This window comes from Megalops cyprinoides, chromosome 12, assembly GCF_013368585.1.
Source record: "Megalops cyprinoides isolate fMegCyp1 chromosome 12, fMegCyp1.pri, whole genome shotgun sequence".
NCBI classification, from domain to species: Eukaryota; Metazoa; Chordata; class Actinopteri; order Elopiformes; family Megalopidae; genus Megalops; species Megalops cyprinoides.
This window is the reverse complement of record NC_050594.1, coordinates 25,169,856-25,191,194: the sequence shown is the minus strand read 5'-3', so window position 1 is coordinate 25,191,194 and position 21,339 is coordinate 25,169,856. Positions and strand designations below refer to the sequence as shown.

Genomic DNA, 21,339 nt, shown 5'->3' with positions numbered 1-21,339 from the left:
TGGTTCCATTTCAGTAAGTACAAAAGCACACGGCATGCGTCAGTCATGTTCAGTGAGGGAAGACAAATGCAGAAACGTGGACTGGGAAATGTCCAATCTAAGCCCACCTCTGGCTTCTTAAGGATCTGGATGCTGTACATGTGGTTCTTTATGGGGTAAATGATGATGAGGACATCTCCAAACTCTGTGGGAATGATCCCTCTCCTGTAATCTCGGGAGTGCTCCGACCACACGATGTGCACCTCGTCGTTTCCCAGGTGTCTTAGCTACCAGAGGAGGAGAGAGAAGAGAGAGAGAGAGAACACTCAGTTGCCTTGTCTGCCGTCCTAAGCATGACGAGCAAGACAGCTTTCCCATTGGCTTTTGTACATGACATTAACTGAGAGTCTAGAGCCAAGCATCTTGAAAGGAAAAAGAATGTCAATTTAAGTTTGAAAACAGCACAATAAAACTACACGAAAAGATCTCGTTTCTAAAGAAATGGCACATTCAGTGTAATACAGGCTACTGCTTCTGGAGTCCTTTCTAAAATGCTTCTCACTGTGATCGCGCTAATTAGAAATGTTTCTCCTTGACCTTTTCCACTGTTCCCGGCGACTGAGCACCGTGACACAACACCGTCATGTCACCGCCCCGCCATCCACCTGTACGTACTCGCTCACATCTGGACCGAAGTGGCACTGCAGCCACAGGCCCCAAAGGGCCAGCGCCCGGCCCCCCCGCGTCCGGCCCTTCCAGGGGGGGCGGACCCGACGAGGGGGGTGGAAACAAACAAACAAATAAATAAATAAGCGGCGCACGCCTGCTCGGTGCACCGACACACTTTAGTATCTGGTTAACATGGTTTACAGGTTTTATCTCCAGATCTCTCTCTGGATAGCGTCTCCTCCAGCGGCTCAAATTCAATTAGGTCCTGAAGAATCATGATATAATCCTAACCAGGGGGACAGGTCCAATCTAATTTGGGTACATTACAGCCATGTGTGGCGCAAGTGCAGGAGTGGCCCTTCAGGCCTGGGACGGGGCTCCCAGACACACTTTGGCGGCTAAATGGCCAGCCCGCTAGATCGCTTTCCGCGATAGCGCCGAAAATTGACGCGGTGAGGGATGGCGGACAAAAGCCGGCCTGTCACTGATAAGGCTGGCATTTTGTTTGGGAAATCGAATCAATGGCTCGGAAACGGGGGCACAATATCTGAAATAATGCAGGGTCAGACGCAGGGATTCCTTTCATCTGTTGTGAAGTGCCATTCCTTAAAGTATTTACAGGGCCTGTGGAGAGGCCCATCAATCTGAGCGCTGTCAGTGCGGGGCAGGCAGAGAGAGAGGGCCGTTTGCGGAGAAAATATTAGCCCCATTAGCGTTTCATCTCGGCTGGCAGGAGTACTCTGGCGCGGTCAGGTGACGCGCTCAGGTGGATCGCTGACGCGCGGGCCAGCTGTCCGCAAAGCTGTCACTCTGCTGCCGGGCCCCGGTACGGCAAAACGAGGATGTGACAACGCACGGCTTGGAGAATCAGCAGTTTGAGACGCTAAGAACTGTGGTAGGCAGCTGCTCCCTTTCTATATTGGCAATGAGATTATTTTCGGGAAGAGGGACAGTGAGAATTTACATTACATTACTGGCATTTAGCAGACGCTCTTACATAGGTTACAATTTTTTACACGTGATCCATTTACACAGCTGGATATTTCCTGAGGCAATTCTAGGTTAAGTACCTTGCCCCAGGGTACAGCAGCAGTGCCCCAGCAGGGAATCAAACCGACAAGCTTTTGGTTACGAGTCCTGGTCATTACCACTATGCTACGCTGCCGCCCTGAGAGTAGTCAACAACTACTCTCCAAAACAACTACAAATGACGGCAATAATGCACTGATATTTATGGGGAAAAAAATCTTCTGACCTCTTTAGTCTGGCAACAGGTACAATTTCTATTTAGGCTAAGTATTATAAGTGACGCATCCAAATATGGATTTATGGGTTTAATCCTTTTCAAAATTAATCTTCTTACAGAATTCAGGGGGTTAATATCCCTGACTGATGAGGGATGGAAGTCAGACAGGAAACGGTGGCTGTGACATGCAGCCAGGGTCCAGCCTCTAACGCACATTCATTAGGAAACATGAGCGAGGACGTGAGGGCCCTCGCACAAACAGCGTGCCATTGGGTATTTCATATCTTATTAAACCTCCCAAATCACGGCCCAATAAAACAGGCCCTTTCTCTCAATAAGCAATGCAGAACAATGGGTAGGAAATTAAACCTCACAGCTAACAATCTGTCTGGTTATTACAGGTAATTAGACCGTCGTTTTTTTTTCACCGTGACACCGCTTTCCCCCGGAACCTGCGTGCGCGCTCTCCGTTCTGAAATGAAAAGGCTAAAAACGCAGGCTCCGCTTGGCTACGGGCAGTGCCATTTCTCTACACTGACTGATGCTTATAATCCAATTAGGCCTTCTGAACTTCCCTCTGAGGTCACACTGTCCCCCCCCCCCCCCCCCCCCCCACACTCCCTCCCGCCACTCCCCCCCACCCCCCCGCTTCAATATTACATTCCTGTCTGTGCTCATTAATGAGTCTACTGAGCGGATTAGCACCTTATCACCCCCCAAAGATGTATGTAGAAGGAAGCGAGGGGACAGGTCTAATGACATGCAATTGTTCATCCTGTGCCGGGACGCCCGTCGCCGGGCCCTGATACCGCAGCGGCCGAGCCAAGCTCATTACTGCTAATGCCGAGCGTTATTACATTTCTGCCGGAGAAAAATACCAACGCAGAGAGGCGTTTGCGGGGAGTGATGGGGGAGCGTTGCCGTGACGGTGGCGTGAGCGGAGGAGGACGGCGCTGTCCGTCACAGGAGGAGGAGAGGGCCCGATTATAATGAGCGTAATTTGCCTTCCGCCGCAAAGGAAAATCGGCGTTTGGCGCTCGAGCCGTCTGTGGGAAGCTGGCTGCTCAGGACGGCGCAATCTACAGGTACAAAAGCCAGGGCTCTGTCGGCGAAGCGCTTAAATCGGTGAGGAGGACACGGCGGCGATCGCTGGCTTTTGTTCTGCTCCCTCCCCGTGGCGGGAGGTACGTGCGGGGTGGGGGGTGGGAGGGGGAGGTCGGAGTGACTTCCGAGGGGGCTAGAGGCTAAAGGAGTGGACACAATGGACAGCAGTCCTGCTCTCCACCGGGGGAGAAAATAGGACCATTTCACACCACAAATGCACCACTGAACCGCAGCTGAGTGACTGGGGGGAGGGGGGTCGTCCACCGAGGTCTGCCAGTCAGGGGGTTCACAGCACGGCTCCTATCAGCTTCTCCCGTGGCGATCAATTGTGTTGCAGAGGGAAGAAAGGCAGCATTACCTGCTATCTCTGAAATGGGGATGAAAGGGCTGGAGGCAATCACTTCTCCATGCTAACCCCCCGCCCCCCCACCACCTCACCCCCCACCCCCCTCCCCACAAACCGACTAACCTTCTTGGTGAGCGAGTCGTCCGAGTCGGGGGGCATGCGCGTGGACACGTGGAAGACGACCTCCACGGTGGAGGTGGCGAAATACGGGGTGGTGAGGCCCGTGCTGCGGTTCTTCTGAAGGCCGCCCATGAAGCCGCAGTGGCTGGTCAGGTTCACCTGCACACAGAGGACAGCGCGACTGATGTGCTATCGGCTAACTTCACACGGAGATGCTAAAGGTGGGTAAGCGAGTGTTTACCGACAGAGCAAGGTTCACAACAGCTGCAAACTGAGATCAACACTGACAGTGTGGCGGACCGGTTACTGATATTCTCTCTCACAGGCTATACTGGGTGAACATGTGCCGAGGAGGAGGAGAAGGAGCGATGAAGATGCCACATACCTCCCAGCCCAGCCCAGACACAAAGTCCTCGTAAGCCTGACTGCCGCTGGTGTTGGAAAGGATGGAGTGCTTGTCCTCCTGTCCCTCTGCCACGTAGAACACGGCTATCTTGTGCGTTTCCCGACTGTGACCAGACAAAGAATCATCTCAGACAGAGTTCATGTCACCATCGCTTTTGCTGACAGTTTTACTTGAGGAGCATGCAAACGCCAGGAAACGGCCATTTTACCACTGCCTGGAGTCCAGGTTCTTCAGCTCCCTCAACAGCTTCTCATTCTTCTTCAGGAGATGGAAATTGCTCCTGCACAGGGGAATATTTATTGAAACAAGTCTGTTGTACACTTGATAGCATGAAAACTGCCAGAGAGGGAGATGGTAATGCTCTACACTGCCTGGGTTTCTCTAAGAGAAACAAGGGACTTCCTCAGGTACAGTACAAGAGCAATAAAAAGAAAGCAAAAGTGCGAACAGATTAAAGGCTGGGATGAGATGCAACTGAACTCACATTAAGCCTGGTTTGAGATTTTGTTTCTCAAACAAATCATCTTTAAAACAGAAGACATCACGTTTGGTTCAAACTAGACTACATCCTGCAGCCTCTTACTGTGGGGCTATACTTGATCCAGGAGGAGCACGTGAGATGCATGGCATTTTCCTATCCCCAACGGCACAGATCTCACGCAGGTCTCAGCGTAATCTCAGCTAACGTTTCACATCTCCCTCGGGGATATCACAGATGTGTAACTCTGCAAGGGATCCAGCCTTCCTCCCAAACCGAGGAAACGCATACATGGTTATGCATCTTTTTAATTGATTAAATACAATTTGGCCCCACATTTTAATCCAAAATCTAAACGGCACTTTTTTTTTTTATCTGTGGGTATACATGAAAAGATCCTCTTAGCGGGACTGGCAGCAATGCTGCCACACAAACAACAAGCCTATTACGTCTCTCTAGGGGTCCCATTAAGAAACACGGGCCAGTCTGGGATCAACAGAAAGTGATTACTCCCAGAGTTATTCAACTTACTGACCCACAAATCCCACCTTAGATGGATTTACTGTCATTAAGAAACCCTTAGTTAATTGTCTACTTGTTTGTTTTTGTCATGGGATCCAGGAACAGAACAGCAGGCTGGAGTGAGCCAATGTCTCAGGACTTTCAGAGAAAAGCAGAGAATTTTAAATACTACCCGAGTATAAATAAAGCTTGCGGATTCTAGATAAAGGAATTGAAACAATTAGAATTACACTCTAAAATGGGCCAATGAGCAGACTGTAGTAAAAAAAAAAAAACAAAAAAAAAAAAAAAACAAAAAAGGTATTGCTGTTCTGTACCCCCGTGTCTGGTGTTCAGGTTCAATCCAAAAGGGGGTTGAAAACCTGGTCAAGTTCTGACAGTGGGCGGCTTTACTGATGGGAAGCTATTTTTTTTGTTGTTTAGCCCCCCCCCCCCCCCCTTTCTTTTTTCCCTCCCCTACCCCCTTTGAGAAGACCTCTTTATTAGCTTGTTACAATGTAATGGTCTTCATTTTCTCCATTGAAAGTGAGCCATTTTGGTGGCACATAAGGGAACAGCATGAAAGCCTGATATAACACGGGCACACAATGCCGCTGAATTGCAATACCTTAGTCTTTGACCAGGGATGAATAATACCTGAATGCCGGAGAACCAAGGCAGGACAATGCCTCATTAAAAAAAACGCCCCCATCTTTTCTTGCCGGCTCTTTATGTAATATGCCCGCAGTTGGATTTCAAAGTAATGTTCTCTTTTTTCAGTTTGCATATTGGTAATGAGTAAATGTACTTCTGCTACTCGACAAATACGCCTTTCATTAACGCTACCCCCACAAGCAAACTGTTAAGATGTCCTTTGTTGAGGGGAAACCGAATGAGAAGGCTACACAGCACAGTATTTCTGTACTGTCCCTGGTTATGAAACACAAACCATCATAATAGCCAATGCTTGTACATTTAGATGAATGTGAATATTGCAAATATTCTATTTTCACATATCACTGGGCAAGGTAAGGACGTATCTGACCATTTAAAAACAGTTGAATCAAATACAACTACATTAATTTAATAAAGTGTATTACGGTTTGTGAGCTAGTGAACGAGATACTGTATAGACAACGCTAAGCTGATTATAGTCAGCTCACTGACAGAAAACATCCAAATAGGAGAGATTCTTAACAGCAGTTACCAAAAATCCCCAACACAGTCTAAGACAGGGAATTCGGACATGCTTTGCTTTGTAAAATTGGAAAATAACCCCCCACACCCATATTCACTGTCACATCTCGGTTGTAACAGGAAGAGCCCAGCGCCGCCGCTGCGTCTCACCTCTTCTCCCAGGAGTTCATTCCCAGGATGTTGAGCAGCAGCCTGCAGTAGTAGAAGGCCGACTGGGGCTTCTGGGGGAGGGGCTCGTCCTGCTCCATGGCCCGCATGTTGACGTCGTTGCTGCGGCGCTCGGCGAAGCCCTTCTCCTCGGTGAACTGCTTGAGGATGGCGTTGATGACGTCGTTCTCCTGCTTCTCGGAGACGCAGGAGGGCGGCGGGGCGGGGATGTTGAGGGGCGCGCCGGCCCGCTGCAGGCACTCGGGGCTGGTGACGCCCAGGTACTGCAGCATCTCGTCCAGCGCGTCGTCCTCGTCCCGCACCGAGTCCCACGAGGGCACCACCTCCCGGCAGCGACGTTTCGCCAGCGGCGGGATGAACTCCAGCGTGGCGTCGTCGTCCTCCTCCTCGTCCGCCGCCGCTTCCGCCTCCTCCTCGTCTCCTCCCGCCTCCTCAATGCCCTCCTCCTCCTCCTCCTCCCGCCGCCGCTCTTCCTCCTCCTCCTCCTCTTCTTCTTCGCCCTCCTCCGCGCCCTCCTCCCGTGGACCGTCCCGGTCGTCCTCGCAGGCCTGGGCCCGGCCGGGGTGCCGGACCAGCAGCCCCAGGGGCGGGCTGGGCTGGCCGCAGTGCGGCGGCCCGTACAGCACGGCCGAGTCCCAGGAGTACTTGCCCGAGATGTCGCGCACGATGACGCGCACGCTGGTGCTGGTGGTGGTGAGGCCCGCCGACATGCCGCCGCCGGGCACGTTGTCCTCGGCGCGGATCTGCAGGCTGGACAGCAGCGTGGTGCCGTTGAGGGCGAAGAACTGCAGGTTGGGGCTCTCAAAGAGCTCCGGCGACAGGTCGGCGCACTCGCTGTACGGGTTGTCCTGGTTCTCGCAGATCTGGCTGGTCAGCATGGCCGGCCCGCCGCTCATGGGGTAGTGGCCCAGGTGATTGACCAGGTGGGTGATGACGGTGCGCGCGGCGATGGAGATCAGGCCCTGCTGCATGCGGCTCTTCACTGCAGGGGGCGAGAGACTTTCTTCAAACATCACATGCAGCCTGTAAACTGTATAGAAGCACAGCTGTTCTTTTCACAGGAATCACTCAAGAACGACACCTCAACATCCAGATCTACTCTGCAAATTACTCCTAATTGTGCGATTCGTAATCCGAATAGTTGAATATTCGTTTCAATAATCAATAGATTATTCGACTACCAAAACAGTCGTTAGTTGCTGCCCTACTCTGCAGGCGAAACCGTTTTAAAATTGTCAACGTTAGGCAAGCAATTCTGAGCACACGAGGACCTCAGGTCTAAATTCCAGTCCATCAGGAGGCATTGAGCTGTGAGCAAGAATGTAAGTGCTATGTGTACGTCCAGGCATTCTAACTGTAGGATGCCTTGGAGTGTAAATTCTCATTATTCCCAGCAGAGACTGGGAATAATGAGAACCACCACCACTGCTACACAAAGAGGAACCTCAAGGCACTACCTACTAACCATACTGTGAATCATTCCTCCCCAATGAACACGTCCTGATACAATAAATTTTAACAAAATTAATCCTAATGCCAATAACTGTATACCAAAATCAGCTATTAAAAATGACTCGATGAAAATGAGCCCGAATCTGAAAATAATTACAGCCGTTCCTTTTAATACTTGTCAGCTAGAGTTATCAATGTCAAGGGAATGAGCCTGTTAAGGGTAACTGTGCTTTCAGCTTCCTAGGACAAAAAAAGGAAAAAAAAAAAGGAAAATGCTCTCCAGTTTGGAGGAGGCATGCCTCACACAAGACAAGAATGATTAGTCATTTTCGCTTGATAAAAAAGCAGCACGAAGACACTACAGAGCACAAAATCACCTGCTGTTAGACACAGCCTCAACAGAAAGGAACGATTTTGCATTTATCTTGTCCTTAATACCTTTAAGGGAGCCTGAGGCGAAAGCCTGAGGCAGGCTGAGAATAGCTCTACGGGGAGAGCTGGCTACCTGTATTAAGCTCATCTGTTTCAATTTTCTTTTTTGCTGCCAGACCCATTGTTGGTTTTAATTCAGAGGGTAACGCTTGAGTGTGAATTGATTTTTCTAAAAGGCTTTAACTGCTTGTTATCCATGGAGGTTCGTACTAAGCACCATGAACTACCCCGAGTTCTGATCAATGGTTTACTTTCTAAAACAAATGCTGAGGGACAGGGGACAGCACCAATTCACCATTATTCTGCGCCTTTATGTACATAATGATGCAGGATCACCAGCACGGTGGGGCCAGTGGTAAGGAGAAATTATGTGAAATTACAGACACACGCTTACTCCTAACTGATGCAATGCAGACACCACTTTGATTTAAGGCTATTAATCTAATCGCCTTTCTTCTACAGCTTGATTTGCTATTTGGCTTCTCTTGGCAGCGCCGGAGGGTTTCTGTCCGTGGACAGGGGTCATTTGGAGAGACAGAGGGGTGGGAGTGTCCTTTCGCGAGAGTGTCTGGGAGTTGCCGTGGTGACCTGCGACACAACGCCGTCCTCTGGAGCTTTTGCGGAGAGCACGGTAATGACACAAAGAGGAGGAGAGCGCAGGAGAAGGCAGGAGAGAGTCAGGGGAAGTGGGCTGGAGAGGAGGAGGAGCGGGGCGGAGAGGAGTGTGGGGAAAGAGGAGTGGGGGGAAAGAGGGAGCGTATGGAACGGGGGGGGGGGGGAGAGGGGAGAGCGTGCCGCACCCTCTGTGACCGGCTGCAGTTTGGTCGAGCGCTCCGAGTCGGGCGAGTGCAGCGGCTCCGGCTCCTTCAGGCTCTCCAGGGGAAGGAAGGGGTCGTAGTCAGCGCTGGCCAGGTCCGACAGGTTGATGGGGAAATATCTGGGGTTGCTGAAATTCTGAGCCCCGTACACACACCCATGAAGCACCTGTTGGATGGACAGAGATAAGAGAGGGTTTCATTTTGCCCCCTTATGTCTGAAAAACATATCAGAGTGTGACATTTTTGTGTTCATTTTTCCTTTCTTACAAAATTGTTTCTAAAAAGTGTGTAGGCTTACTTATCTGTTATTAACATCCATATGGTTGCTGAGAAGTGGATAAGACAACTGGATGCTATGCAGAAAATCAGTTATATATGAATATATATATAGGTAGTGTTCTAGGCTGGCAGTACAGAGTAGTACTGTACAACATTATGGTACTGTACAGAATTATTTTGGTCAAAAATTACCATTCAAAATTTAGGAACATTACTATTTTCCAAGAACGGTTCATTATGAAAGTTCGGTATATATTCTTTCATTTTTCCAATCCATTTCTGTACATATATACATACATTCTGTATTACATAAGCATTACTTTTCTGTCACAGAAGCTACTTTGTTGTCCTTAAACATGTGCCCTGCTCCTTCTCTCAGGGACAAACACCAGCTGACAAGCTCCCACCCATGTGCTGCTTCCCACATTCCTGCCGGTTAGCAGTGCACCACACAATTATGAATAAATGGAAACAGTGATACACATGCGCTTTGGTCAATCCATGTAAAAAATGCATAGATGAAATGATTTGGGGCAATATACATGTAAATATGTTTCTGAATAGTGGTAGTATTTAACCGTGACTTCTGTAAAAATGGTCTTTACCTCAAATTTCAGCATCACATAGCTTGCATAAATCAATGCATGCTGTAATACTGCATGTCTAAATGAGTTAAAGATGCACACTCATAACCTAACAACTATACAACAGAAAACCCTGCTCCAAAAACATGGGTGGCTTTTACTCAAGAAATTTAAACACCACAACAACAAGTTTTCTGTACTTTATGAACAAAGCAGCTGCTCAGCTAGGCCCACATATAGCTAGCAAGCAAGGTATGACGTTAGGCTATAGCAAATATGTACACATTAAGAAAACACACATGCGTGCAGGAAGAAATTACGAAAATAATGCGCCAGGTTGGCCTCAGCGAAGCAGAGAAAATTTTCTCCCTTTCAACAATTTCATAAATAAAAATAAGAAAGGCTTAAAGCCATAAATATAAATATGTGAAAGTGTGGTGAAAAGCACAACAAAGAAATGCTTCTGATACGCTTGCAGTGCTGACAACTAAAAAAAAAATGCAAGGCCTCCCATTTCGTTACCAGATAATATTGAGGCATTCCATTGTAAAATAATACAATTTCAGTGCCTCGGACCGGTTGCAGTAGGAGAGTATATTACCATTAACCATTTAACTTGACAACAGTAAGTCATAGATGCATGCAGAAATGTCTTCTGTCTTCCACTAGCGACACAGTTACATGTGAATCTTTCTAGACCTTAAAAAGTATTACAGTAAGTAATACGGGTGGCAGTGTAGTACAGTGGTAAGGAGCAGGACTCGTAACCAAAAGGTTGCTAGTTCAATTCCCTGCTGGGACACAGGTGCTGTACCCTTTGGCCAAGGTACTTAACCCAGAATTGCCTCAGTAAATATCCAGCTATATAAATGGGTGCCATGTAAAAAACTGTAATGTATGTAAGTCGTTCTGGAAAAGAGTATTTGCTAAATGCCAGCAATGTAATGTAATGATTATATGCACATTTCAACTGACTTTCCATCATGGTCAACCAAACTGGTTTATTTTATAAATAAACGCATAAAATGCTTATTGATACACTTTTCATTCATCTAGTTAGCTCCTTTAGATATGCAAAGTGAAAAATATTCTGTCGATTCATCATAAATGGCATGAAGAAAAAAAAGTGCCTTTTTCATGCTGAAAATATGCTTGTTGTTTACTTTCAGGTTGTGTGGCATTCCACTTTATTTCCCAAGAAAAACTGCCATCTAGCACAGTTTAATGCAGTGTCATTTCAATCCAAATGTCACTGAATGGATGTCGTTTTGATTGAGATCAGGTGCACCTGTGACAATTGACAGTATTACAGGATCTGGCTGAGGAGCTACAGGACTCAGTTCAATAATAACAAGAAAAAATGACAGGCATCGAGACAATCAGTGTGCAAAGGAATCGATAAACTTTTCACTGGTGACGTTGTGTGTGATTTGTAAATATCACACAATCACTCAAAAACGTTAAATGTGCTTTTTTCGAAAGCACAGTGATGCGAGACACAATATAACCAAAGGTATAAGATTCCAAATTACACGCTGCTTCTTTTACGCTGAAACAAATATAGAGACTTGGTAATTCTTACCACATTTTCTCCCTATAAGGCTTTGAAAAGGCCCGTTTGTTGCTTACAGCCAAACCACTGATGATAGTGTGTGTGGTCTAAAACTAATTACCCAGGCCTTCTTGTGCAACAGAACATGCATCTTTGCCCATGTTCAGGGCAGTTCACCAAAAGCCTAATTTTATTATACAGTAAAATGGTTAATGGGTTATAGACGTATTAATTTTTTCTGTTTCTAAATATCTTGTCTGATATCTTAATCCATGGCATGCGCTGTTTATCACCCTGAATAAGAGCAACTACTAATACTATTAGCGATAATAAACAGCCGCAGGCACACCAGGGCCTAACGTACCTTGTAGATACAGCTGAGGACGGACTTCTCGGCCTTGTCCTTGTCTGGGACCAGGGTGTGGATTGGCTGCAGGAGGGTTTTGGGAGGCAGGGCCATGACCCAGTCCAGCAGACACAGCAGAAGGGACACCACCAGCTGGGAGGGAGTCAAATGTGAGCTTCATGGATCTCACCACTGACTGGAGCCCCCCCCCCATTCCACAAATCCCCAGCAAGCATAACAAGTTTCCCACTTCATTAAAGACATGACAGCTTTCAGCATAATTGTTCTGTCATAAAAGGCTTGTTACAAATGAATACAGGTTCCAAAACTACCACGTACATGATCCTTCAAAAAAAATACTTCCCCATTCTTCCCTATTTTTCCATTAGATATACAAAAAAATGGTTGAAATGGCTAGCTCCATGTACAGGTCTAAACTTTTTTACAATTCCAACAACTTCTCATGGTCATACTATTTTTTCATTGGACAGGATTATCCATTAATTTATAAGGGTTTCAATGAATTAGCTTTGATAGATGAATTGTGTTTATGCTCTAACCGACACAGACACCAGGAACTTCATTTCCCCCTCGAAGTGCTAGAGAATTAAACTGAAGTGGCATCTGTAAAAGTCAGTCTGAGACTGAGCAGTGGGCCATATTGTGTGAATTCTCAATTGCAAATTTCTTTCATCTTTGACTAGTTATAACAAGGATAAGAGAATGATAGAATATAGAGAGTGTCTATTAGAATATACAAGATAGAATATATATAGAATATATAAGAGTGTCTTTGTCACACTTTTGAAACAAAAGTTTTGCCACTGTCTGACCTTACCCTTTTATCTGGTTCATGAGGTGAAGATTCTGTGGTAGGAAGCAGGTAAGTAATTGTTGCTATGAGTATCTGTAATGGAAGAACACAAGCTCAGTGACTTCCCAGGGCAGATCAGTTGATCATAAAAACCACTATATTTACGGGGACAAAAAAACCATTAAAGCTTTTCTCATAAAAAAGTTGACAACCACGTTTCACAGCAAAACTCAAATTACCTCAACTATTTTCTTGGGAGTGTCGGGTGGGAATTTCTGAAGATCATCCACATAGTTTATGAGCAAGTGCAAGATATCCGAAGCAACCATCGCAACGGTTTTATTTGGGAACTGAAAAACAGGGGGTGGGGGGCAAATGGCAAACACAATGTCAACATTCCCTCAACGTGCATAGAGGCAATACAGGCAAAAACAATACAATGTGTCCCTGTCTTGATCTGCAATAGGATTAAGGGAAGATGAGTCTTTTCAGAAGACTAATTCTCCCAACTGGAATGCACCCAAGCATTAATTTTCAATGTGGTGCTGAGAGATGTAACCCTTCTGCCTTTTTTTTTTTTTTTTGCTCCACTTTGACTCAGTGCCTCATCGTGGCAGGTTTGGGGAACATTTCCTTAAGAAGGAGGCAGGAGACAATCAGCGCGTCACATGCCCATTAATTTGATTGAACAATGCGGTGCTGCGGGCGATTTGCTGCACCCGTCATTTTTTTTAGGCTGAAATATAATGCCTTGAAGTCGGTTGAGCGCATTCTTCAGTGGATTAGCCTTATGTCTGTTGAGCAGGGAAGCCAAACATGTTGACGGTCCAGATTTAGCCGAGGGGCTGTAAGCTTCTTCTTGCTGCTCGACTCCTTCCAGCCAAACAGCCCTGCCCTGTAACCCAGCTACCCGGTGGAATGGATAGCACACATGCTACAGTACTTGAATGCGACTGCTGATTTCGGGCACCGCACCATTTTAAAAAGCCTGCGGGCGCCAGGCGGTAGGCCTCTGGCTATCTCAGAGCCGCCTGGCCCGGAAGTGTTCACTCAGCTAGGGGGACTTATCTAGAGGTGTCGGAATCGGGGTGCGCGGAAGGTGACGCCAGTATCAGAACAGGCAGAGGGGCAAATGTACCTTCAGAGTCACGCAGATGACGTTGAGCGCCTCTTTGATTTGCGGGTGTCGCGTGTTGTGCCTCAGCTCCTCGCAGAGCCAGATGCCCAGACTGCACAGAGCCACACACCTGCAACACAAGAAGCAGCCCTGCACCTCAACATGCCTCAGACATGGGTCAGCACCACAGCCCACAGTCTGTACCGGGCACTTACACTCTGCTTTGACTCTTAAATAACGTAAGATGTCAGCTAGCCAACTATAATCATCGGTAAACACAGTACCAGTCAAAAGTTTGGACACACTGGATTAAGATACTTGGAAAAACGAATTCAAATTCAAAGACATTGTACTTTTAACTGGTACTGTAGCCAAAAATACAGTAGCTAACTATAAGTTTTCGACTAAGTAACTAAATAACATTTAGTTTTGTTAAACTAATTTTTTATTTTAGTATTTATTGTTCTGAGCAATACAGCCTCAGTAACATCAGAACCAAGTCAGTGCCATCTTAAATCTACGGTGACTTTTTTTCCCCTTATGTTGTACTGCCGGATGAACTTAAATCAATTTGTATGTTTCATTCAGAGTACGGGAAGAGTAAGAGCGCTCATGCTTGCTGGTGAGAAAGTGCCGGCCCACACATTCTCAAGGGACATTCAGCCAACCGAGTTACCGGTTCAAGGGCTCATCTACAAGTGTTCAGCTGTAAGACGCCACAGGCATGCTCTGTCCCAGTGGAACACAAAACAGACGCTACCCATATTTCCCATTCTTGGGAAGAGACAGCACTGAATAATACTGTGCTCATTTTTATCTTGTATCTTGTGTTTTGGAAACAAAACAGGTTAGATTTCTTTACGCCACCATAAGATATTGTGGTGTGTATTAAGTTAAACGTTTCCACACCTGTGTACACCTACACGTTGTGCATCAACGATCCCAGGCATACAGCTTAAAGAGGTGTCAGTAATACAGTCTTCTATGCACTAAGTGAAGAGCAAAAAGCTGTGTAACGCACTGTTGCAGTGTACGTTGCCTTTTTAAGGTGTAACTTAGATTTGAATGATAACACCGAACCATCACCCAAAAAACAAAAAGCATGAACCAACCAGAGGACTTACTGAACCATAACAGTCCAACCAAATCTGTGATGCTAATCGTGCTTCATTAGTCACGAAACTGGTATGATGATCGTGAAAAAATATTACAATAACTGCACTATTGTATAGGAAAAAAAACATACAAATAAAATATGAGTAAACACAAACAGCACAGTTACACACACACGCTGGCCTCCGAATGTATTCACACCACTGATGGATCACTGATGGTACTGGATTCTTCTTTATGTAACCTCATTTAACACATTTTGGTAAACACAGGTTTTTTAAGCTCCTCAGGGTGATGTCAGCATTCAGAGCTTGCAGTGGGACATTTCAGTGCAACAACAGCGCGCTTGCATCATATCCTCCGCAACCTGGGTTCGTCTGCCCTTGGATTAGGCTAATGTTATTGCCTGAGGAGGAATCCCAGTGGCTGACCTCTGGGGCACAGATGGCGGGGCGCGAGACAATACAGGCCCGCGGTAAATGTCATGAAAAACACAGGCCCTGATCAGGGGCTCATTACTTATCCCGGCTCCTCCGCACCATGGAGGTGACGGCGGCGCTAGCACCTTTCCGCCAGGCTGTATGCAAATGGCAGCACAGAAAATCCCCCCCCTAAGCCTCTGAGGGCCTTCGCAGCACCGTCGGTGGATTACTTAAAATGACACTCGACTAATCTGTCTGGATGACCAGACAAATCACCAAACATCGATCTTCGCCAAAACGTAACAGGCTACATATGACTGCGCGGAGCGGGGAGTTATTGCTGTTGTCATTTATGTGCTTGGCGGACAGCACCACCCAGGAAGACAAACAACGTTTAAGGTGCTTTTTTTTTTGTAACCCCTAATCTCACACCACACTACTCCACACTATGCATAAGTACATCAGGGTGGTCTTTTCTGACACATTAAATAAAACAAGTTGTGAACCATTTAACAACAGTTATTAACCATTTAATTTTACAATGGTAACTCTGCAAATGAGTGAGTGCAATGACTAAATCAAGACTGGAGAAAGTGCCGGAAACAGGAGATGCAGCGTACCGTGCGGGGGCCGAGGGCTCGTCTCGTGCAGAGCTCAGGATGTGTTTAACTATGTGCTCCTGGAAGACGGAGAGGAAACATACATGAGAATAACTGTTCAGGGAATCGTCTGTAACATATAATCATTACAAAAAGACAGAACAGAGCTACCGCTTGGTTCAGTCTAGGTGGGAGTAGAAGAAAGATTTTCTCCCATATCATACAAAGATTGCATACACATATATAACATATAAGATTTCCTTCTGTGACATACAAAAATATCCTGCTAAGTGGTAACAATCTGCATTTTGGCATTTATGATGCACGCTCATATTTCATTAGGCATAATAAACACAGAGGCCAGAAAACAGAATCCCCACTGGCAACATTAACTTGTCTCTTGCCATGCACAGCAAGGTCTTAGTTATCAAATGCCATCATGTGAATTTCCCCTCCCAAATAGAAGACACTCTCACGCATGGAATCAGATCCTTAACAACAACAACATTTCGCTCTTCATAGGCAAGTCCAGCATGCCAGAGAATTCATTACCAATATTAACATTGCTGAGCTCCCCAACCGAAAAAGAAAGCACTACTTTTTTCCCCCTTAAGTTACACTGGGAAGATATCAGCCACAAAAAGGGGTAATGTTCATTTCAGATGATTATCTGGGGGTGGTTTTTAATTCACGTTACCTTGACGTCCCTGAACTTGGTCATCACTACGTCGGTGGTGGTGGGGTGCAAGGCGGGGAGCTCCTCGTACAGGTTGGGGAAGCACACCAGAGACCCCAGCAGGATCTGAGCCTCCACTCTGGGGGCCTGGAAGAGAGGTCATCGGGATAGGTCAGCGGAGGCATTGAGAGACACTGACAAAAAAAAAAAAAAACCCAAGTTCGCCTGGAAGTCTCCAGGCTGGAGGGTTTCCGAATGGATGAAACAGAACGTGAATTAACAGCACTGCATTTGAACCGCTTCCCGCCAACCCCGCTGCGGTGAGCCGCAGTGAGGCTGGACCAGGGGTTCCCGAGTCGAGCGAAGCTGCTGCACAGGGTTAAGCGTGACAGCGTGCTCACATTGAGGGAGGAACAGGCCGTCACTCTGCTGGCTGCCACAATGAAGTCCAGGATGAGCATGGTGGCTCCTGGCAGGCCGATGGAGAAGAACCGCGGGGAGCAGTGCTTAATGATAGTGTTCACTATGTCCTGAGGAAGAGAGAGAGAGAGAAGGCAACAATGTTTACAAAACAGCGCAAAGGAGTGTTAGGAATGCTGCACTTTCCTGCGGTGGGCTTGCGTGAGTGAACCTCAAGGCCAACCTCAGCCCTTCACTACTGAAGCACAGGCTTCACCTGGTCGACATGCAGAAGGCCGCAGTGCATGATGTTGTAGAAGTGGGTGAGGAAGTCTGAGTTGGGGGACACATCCTGCCTCCTCTTCATGATCTTGCAGATGAGCTTGTAGGCATGCAGTTTCCCCTGTTTGTATCGCTCTGTCAGCATGGTGGCCTGTGGAGACAGCAGCACATGGTGAGCCGCCACACAAGGGTAAGGGGAGAAAAAAAAAAAAAAACCTTACAGGTGTCAAATCGCGCTTGACATTTACCAGAAGGCATAGCAAGAGCAATTAGACATCTAAAGATAGAGAGCTGACACTGAAAGTGATGAAACAGCACTGTGCTTCCCACTGTGCGTGTGGCATTAGCTGCTGCATGGAGTCTATCATTAAAAAAAACTCACTTTGAAGAGCCAGGGAGTCAGGATGCGCAGGGGTGGGATCAGAGCCGGAGGGGGAGGGGACGTCTGGTTGTCAAGGGATATTCCCAGGTTGTCTCTGATCTAGGTGGAGATGAAGACAGGTTGTCGGCGGTTTGTTCGGCATTTTGGGCGGGGAGAGAGAGGAGAGCCGGTTGCTCTCGGCAGCCGCCTACCTTGGCCAGGTTCTGCCACAGCTCGCAGAGGTAGTCGAAGACCTGCGCGTGGATCTCCGGGTCTTTGATGGAGTTGACGTCCCCCAGGATGCCCAGCATTCGCCTCCACATCACCGTGGCAACGTCGGCATGCCAACCAGTCAGGGATCCTCCTGCCATCACACTGCAATCCTCGGTCGGAAACTCGCTGGTTTCTAGGGAAAAGAGAGCAGCTTTTCCTATTAATAAACAATATAATATCTATCAAACATTAACTAAAGATGTTTCATGCTTTCCTTTTAGTCTGTGGCACTCATAAGACCTTATGAATCCCACGTGTGAAATGCTTGGGGTAAATGCTTTAGCATTCTGTTAAAGTAAAAAAAAGGAAAAATTTGGATGGAACTTATGACAGTGTAGCTTATCCAGTGTAGGGTGAAGGCGATGTCCCATAGAGTAAAATTATACACTTGCATTTTACAGTATTCCCATATTCTATGTTACTCAAAGACACTGAGCTGAGTACTGATCTTTATCCACAAGACTGTAATATCTTTACTAGCTTGCAATCTTAAATGCTAACCAGTAAGCATCATGGTGAAATGCTAATCAGTTAGCAACCACATGTTTTGTTTCCTGTTCCACGGCCCACAGAAACTGCATAGGTCCCCAGCTATTCAGCAACAAAGTACATATGAGATGAAATTCATATGTAATTCAAGGTGACCACTCCATGTGCATCACATGTGCTTTTTTAGCTGCTAGCTAGCAAGGAGTCTCTGTTGAAAAACTGATTTAACCTGGCCAAGGAAAATGTCTAATATTTTTTCCCAGATGTGGCAATCATTGATTTTACACTGAAACTACATATGATCAAATCCACAACACTACAAGAAACAGAGACAATATAAACTATATTTAATAGAGTAAGCGCTAAGATTTGAAAGGCCATACAAGGTCATGTTCCCTACGGGAAAAGAGTTTGTCAGATATAGAGTTCTCAGTTTACGAGAATGACTTATATAGTGATCAAAAACGCCGGGACAAAATCACTCCGTCTCCTTCTGCTCGTAAGAATGAAGCACCTGCTTTAAAGAATCACTTTGTGCTTATTCGTAACACGTAATATGATGCCAGCGGACACGGCAGGATCAGGAGAGAAGCTTGCTGCTGATGAATCTCAGTGCGGTCTTCTTCTGACCAACCCCTGAAACGGGGCTGAGAAACTGGGCATTCCACATGCTGCACTGTAGAGTCTACAGTACAGTCAGCGCATCACGATGAAGAAAGAAGACCGGAAATGAAGTGAGCTGGCAATGCATTTATGACTGATGGAGGAGGACTTACTCAGCTCCAGTAATGCATACACTGACATAAAAAATTTATTATGACAAAAATTACATTGCTGCTGTTGCTTAACTGAAAAATTGTATTTAAAATACTACCATATGTGAAAAATGTAATTAATTATACATTTCTCAATTAGAGATAAAAGAAACTGTATCCATTCATTTCACATTTAACAATGAAATGCACATGGTGGATACACTGAATGCTTTAGGTTTTAACTTATACATAGGTTGGCTTATTAATGGTGAAATGATGGAGTCAGAGTCTTTCTCAAAAGGAACAAAGTATGCCGATAGCGATTCTCTCCCTGCCTGTGCAGTGTAAGTGTGTGTGTGGGGGGGGTGGTTTACCCAGGTCATCAGGGGTCTGCAGGACGGAGTGGTGCAGCTTCTCATCCAGCTGCAGGTCCTTGTGCTCCATGTGCTCGGCGTTCAGGGTGGCGGGGGAGGGGGTCTGGGAGCGGGAGCCCCCCGCGGAGTGCATAGGGGAGGTGCTCTCCGACCCTGCGGGGAGGAACACAGACACCTGCTCTTTAGCGACAGCGCCGGAGGGGGGCGGCAGCGGCGTCGGGTCACGCGCCTGCGTTCGAGCGGGAGGGGGCCGCGCGCTCACCGGTGATGGTGACGGTGTCGGCGGACAGCGCCTGCTGGCTGAGGCTGCTGGTCTCCGAGTCGATGTGCAGGGTGGTCAGGCTGGCCAGCTCCTGCTCCTCCACAGTCTGCTGCTGCGCGGCGGGCAGCCCGTCCATCTCCAGGGAGCCCACCGCACACACCTCAGGCCCGAAGTGAAAGTCTGCACAGCGCCCCGCAAGACATAAACAGGTCCTCTCAATCACAAAGGCGAACCGAGCGACAAGACTGTAGAGGCTACTGAGAGGGTCATATCTTCACAACCTTTCAGTAACAAAATACATTATTTACCTCTGCAGAACCCCATTAAACATATCTGCACATGTAAACTTTATGGAGCATACAGTACATCCTCCATGTGGACTGAACAGAAGTTGACCCCTATCGCTATTAGCTCAAGAAGGTTACCTGATACAAACTGAAAGTATATACAGATAAATCTACACTCACTATACTTATTTTTGTGCTTACGCAGTCTTATTACTGAATGTCCATACTAGGTGTCAAGTGTTAGCTGCTACATGTAGATAGACAACTAACTAACCAAAGTACATGGTACATTTTGGTTTATAACTGAGCTGCTTCTGTTGTTAATTTCTCTCTTGACTCTTTACGATTCATTGCTTTCACTGTCATTTCAAATGTGCATTTACATAATATGTGCGATATCTCACCACAGCATCCCAACCTGTTTAAGATCTACCTCGTATGTACGCAAGTCACAGTAAAATAATATGGCGGTCCGCAATGTTGCGTGCTCGATCACTGCCCTCAGAGCCTGGCGGCCGGTTTCGGCGGCGTCCTCACTTTCAAACTTGCTCTCGTACTGGAAGGCGTTGAAGGAGTCCGAGTGGCTGTCGGAGCTGATGAGGTCGCTGCTGGTGGCGCTGGCCGGCGAGGTCCACTCCGAGGGCACGCCCGGGTCGTCGATGGGCCTCATGGCGTTCTGGCGGGTCAGGAGGTCTGGGAGGTCTTTGGGGATTTCCAGGCTCCCGGGGCTGCTGCCTCGCCTGGTCATTCCCTGGCGGAGACGGGACAGCGACGGGCATTAAGGGAGTAACTGCAATGTGCAATGTGGAAGAACACTGTGCTGGCCTTAATGTGCTGGCCTTAATGACCTTAATTTACAAAAAAATTTTTTTTGGCTACTTTGAAGGATCTAAAATATAAGATTTGATCTGTTTCACACTTTCTGGTCACTGCATAATTCCTTTAGTGTTAGTTCATAGTTTTGACATCTTTACTATTATTCTACAATGTGAAAAATAGCAAAATTAAAGAATAAAAGTTGTGTCCAAACTTTTGACTGGTACTGTATATGGTGGCACCTTTAGCCAAAGCAACAGGAGTGGATAGTGTGTGCACTGAGCAGTTTATGGAGTGCAGCTGATACAGCTGTAGAAGAACAGGCAAGTCTTCCTGCACTGACCATGTTATAAAAGAGTGGATCAAAATCTGATCAAATTGTTGATGGACTGTTGGCACTTTTTATGATGAGTAAGAAAACATTCATTTTTATCCACTGATTGTGGAAGCTGAGCCATTTGTTTGTACTAATAAGTACATTTTTGTGTTTTCTAAAAAATGCATTTATTTGAATAGGGTAACTGCCTGCTTGTCTGGACCACCCTACATTTGGGCTAATATGGTAGATGGAAAATGGGGTAAATTTTTAACCCAGACACTAACCATGTTGACAGCAATTTTGA

The 21,339-nt window shown here is 46.7% G+C and overlaps 1 protein-coding gene across 4 annotated transcripts in view; it reads right to left on the bottom strand.

Annotated features, from left to right (window-relative positions):
- Positions 1-21,339, bottom strand: part of ralgapa1 (Ral GTPase activating protein catalytic subunit alpha 1) — a 62,080-nt gene that overhangs the window by 15,720 nt on the left and 25,021 nt on the right. For all 4 annotated transcript variants that reach the window (XM_036543055.1, XM_036543056.1, XM_036543058.1 and 1 more), the window contains 19 exons: positions 20,438-20,651; positions 19,614-19,793; positions 19,352-19,504; positions 17,673-17,866; positions 17,482-17,580; positions 17,095-17,250; positions 16,820-16,948; positions 16,440-16,565; positions 15,764-15,822; positions 13,630-13,738; positions 12,731-12,841; positions 12,516-12,584; positions 11,696-11,830; positions 8,899-9,082; positions 6,197-7,196; positions 4,079-4,150; positions 3,850-3,973; positions 3,468-3,623; positions 108-266 (listed from right to left, as the gene is read on the bottom strand). In XM_036543055.1, the coding sequence (XP_036398948.1) occupies positions 108-266; positions 3,468-3,623; positions 3,850-3,973; positions 4,079-4,150; positions 6,197-7,196; positions 8,899-9,082; positions 11,696-11,830; positions 12,516-12,584; positions 12,731-12,841; positions 13,630-13,738; positions 15,764-15,822; positions 16,440-16,565; positions 16,820-16,948; positions 17,095-17,250; positions 17,482-17,580; positions 17,673-17,866; positions 19,352-19,504; positions 19,614-19,793; positions 20,438-20,651 (3,429 nt within the window). The remainder of the gene's footprint in view (positions 1-107; positions 267-3,467; positions 3,624-3,849; positions 3,974-4,078; positions 4,151-6,196; positions 7,197-8,898; positions 9,083-11,695; positions 11,831-12,515; positions 12,585-12,730; positions 12,842-13,629; positions 13,739-15,763; positions 15,823-16,439; positions 16,566-16,819; positions 16,949-17,094; positions 17,251-17,481; positions 17,581-17,672; positions 17,867-19,351; positions 19,505-19,613; positions 19,794-20,437; positions 20,652-21,339) is intronic.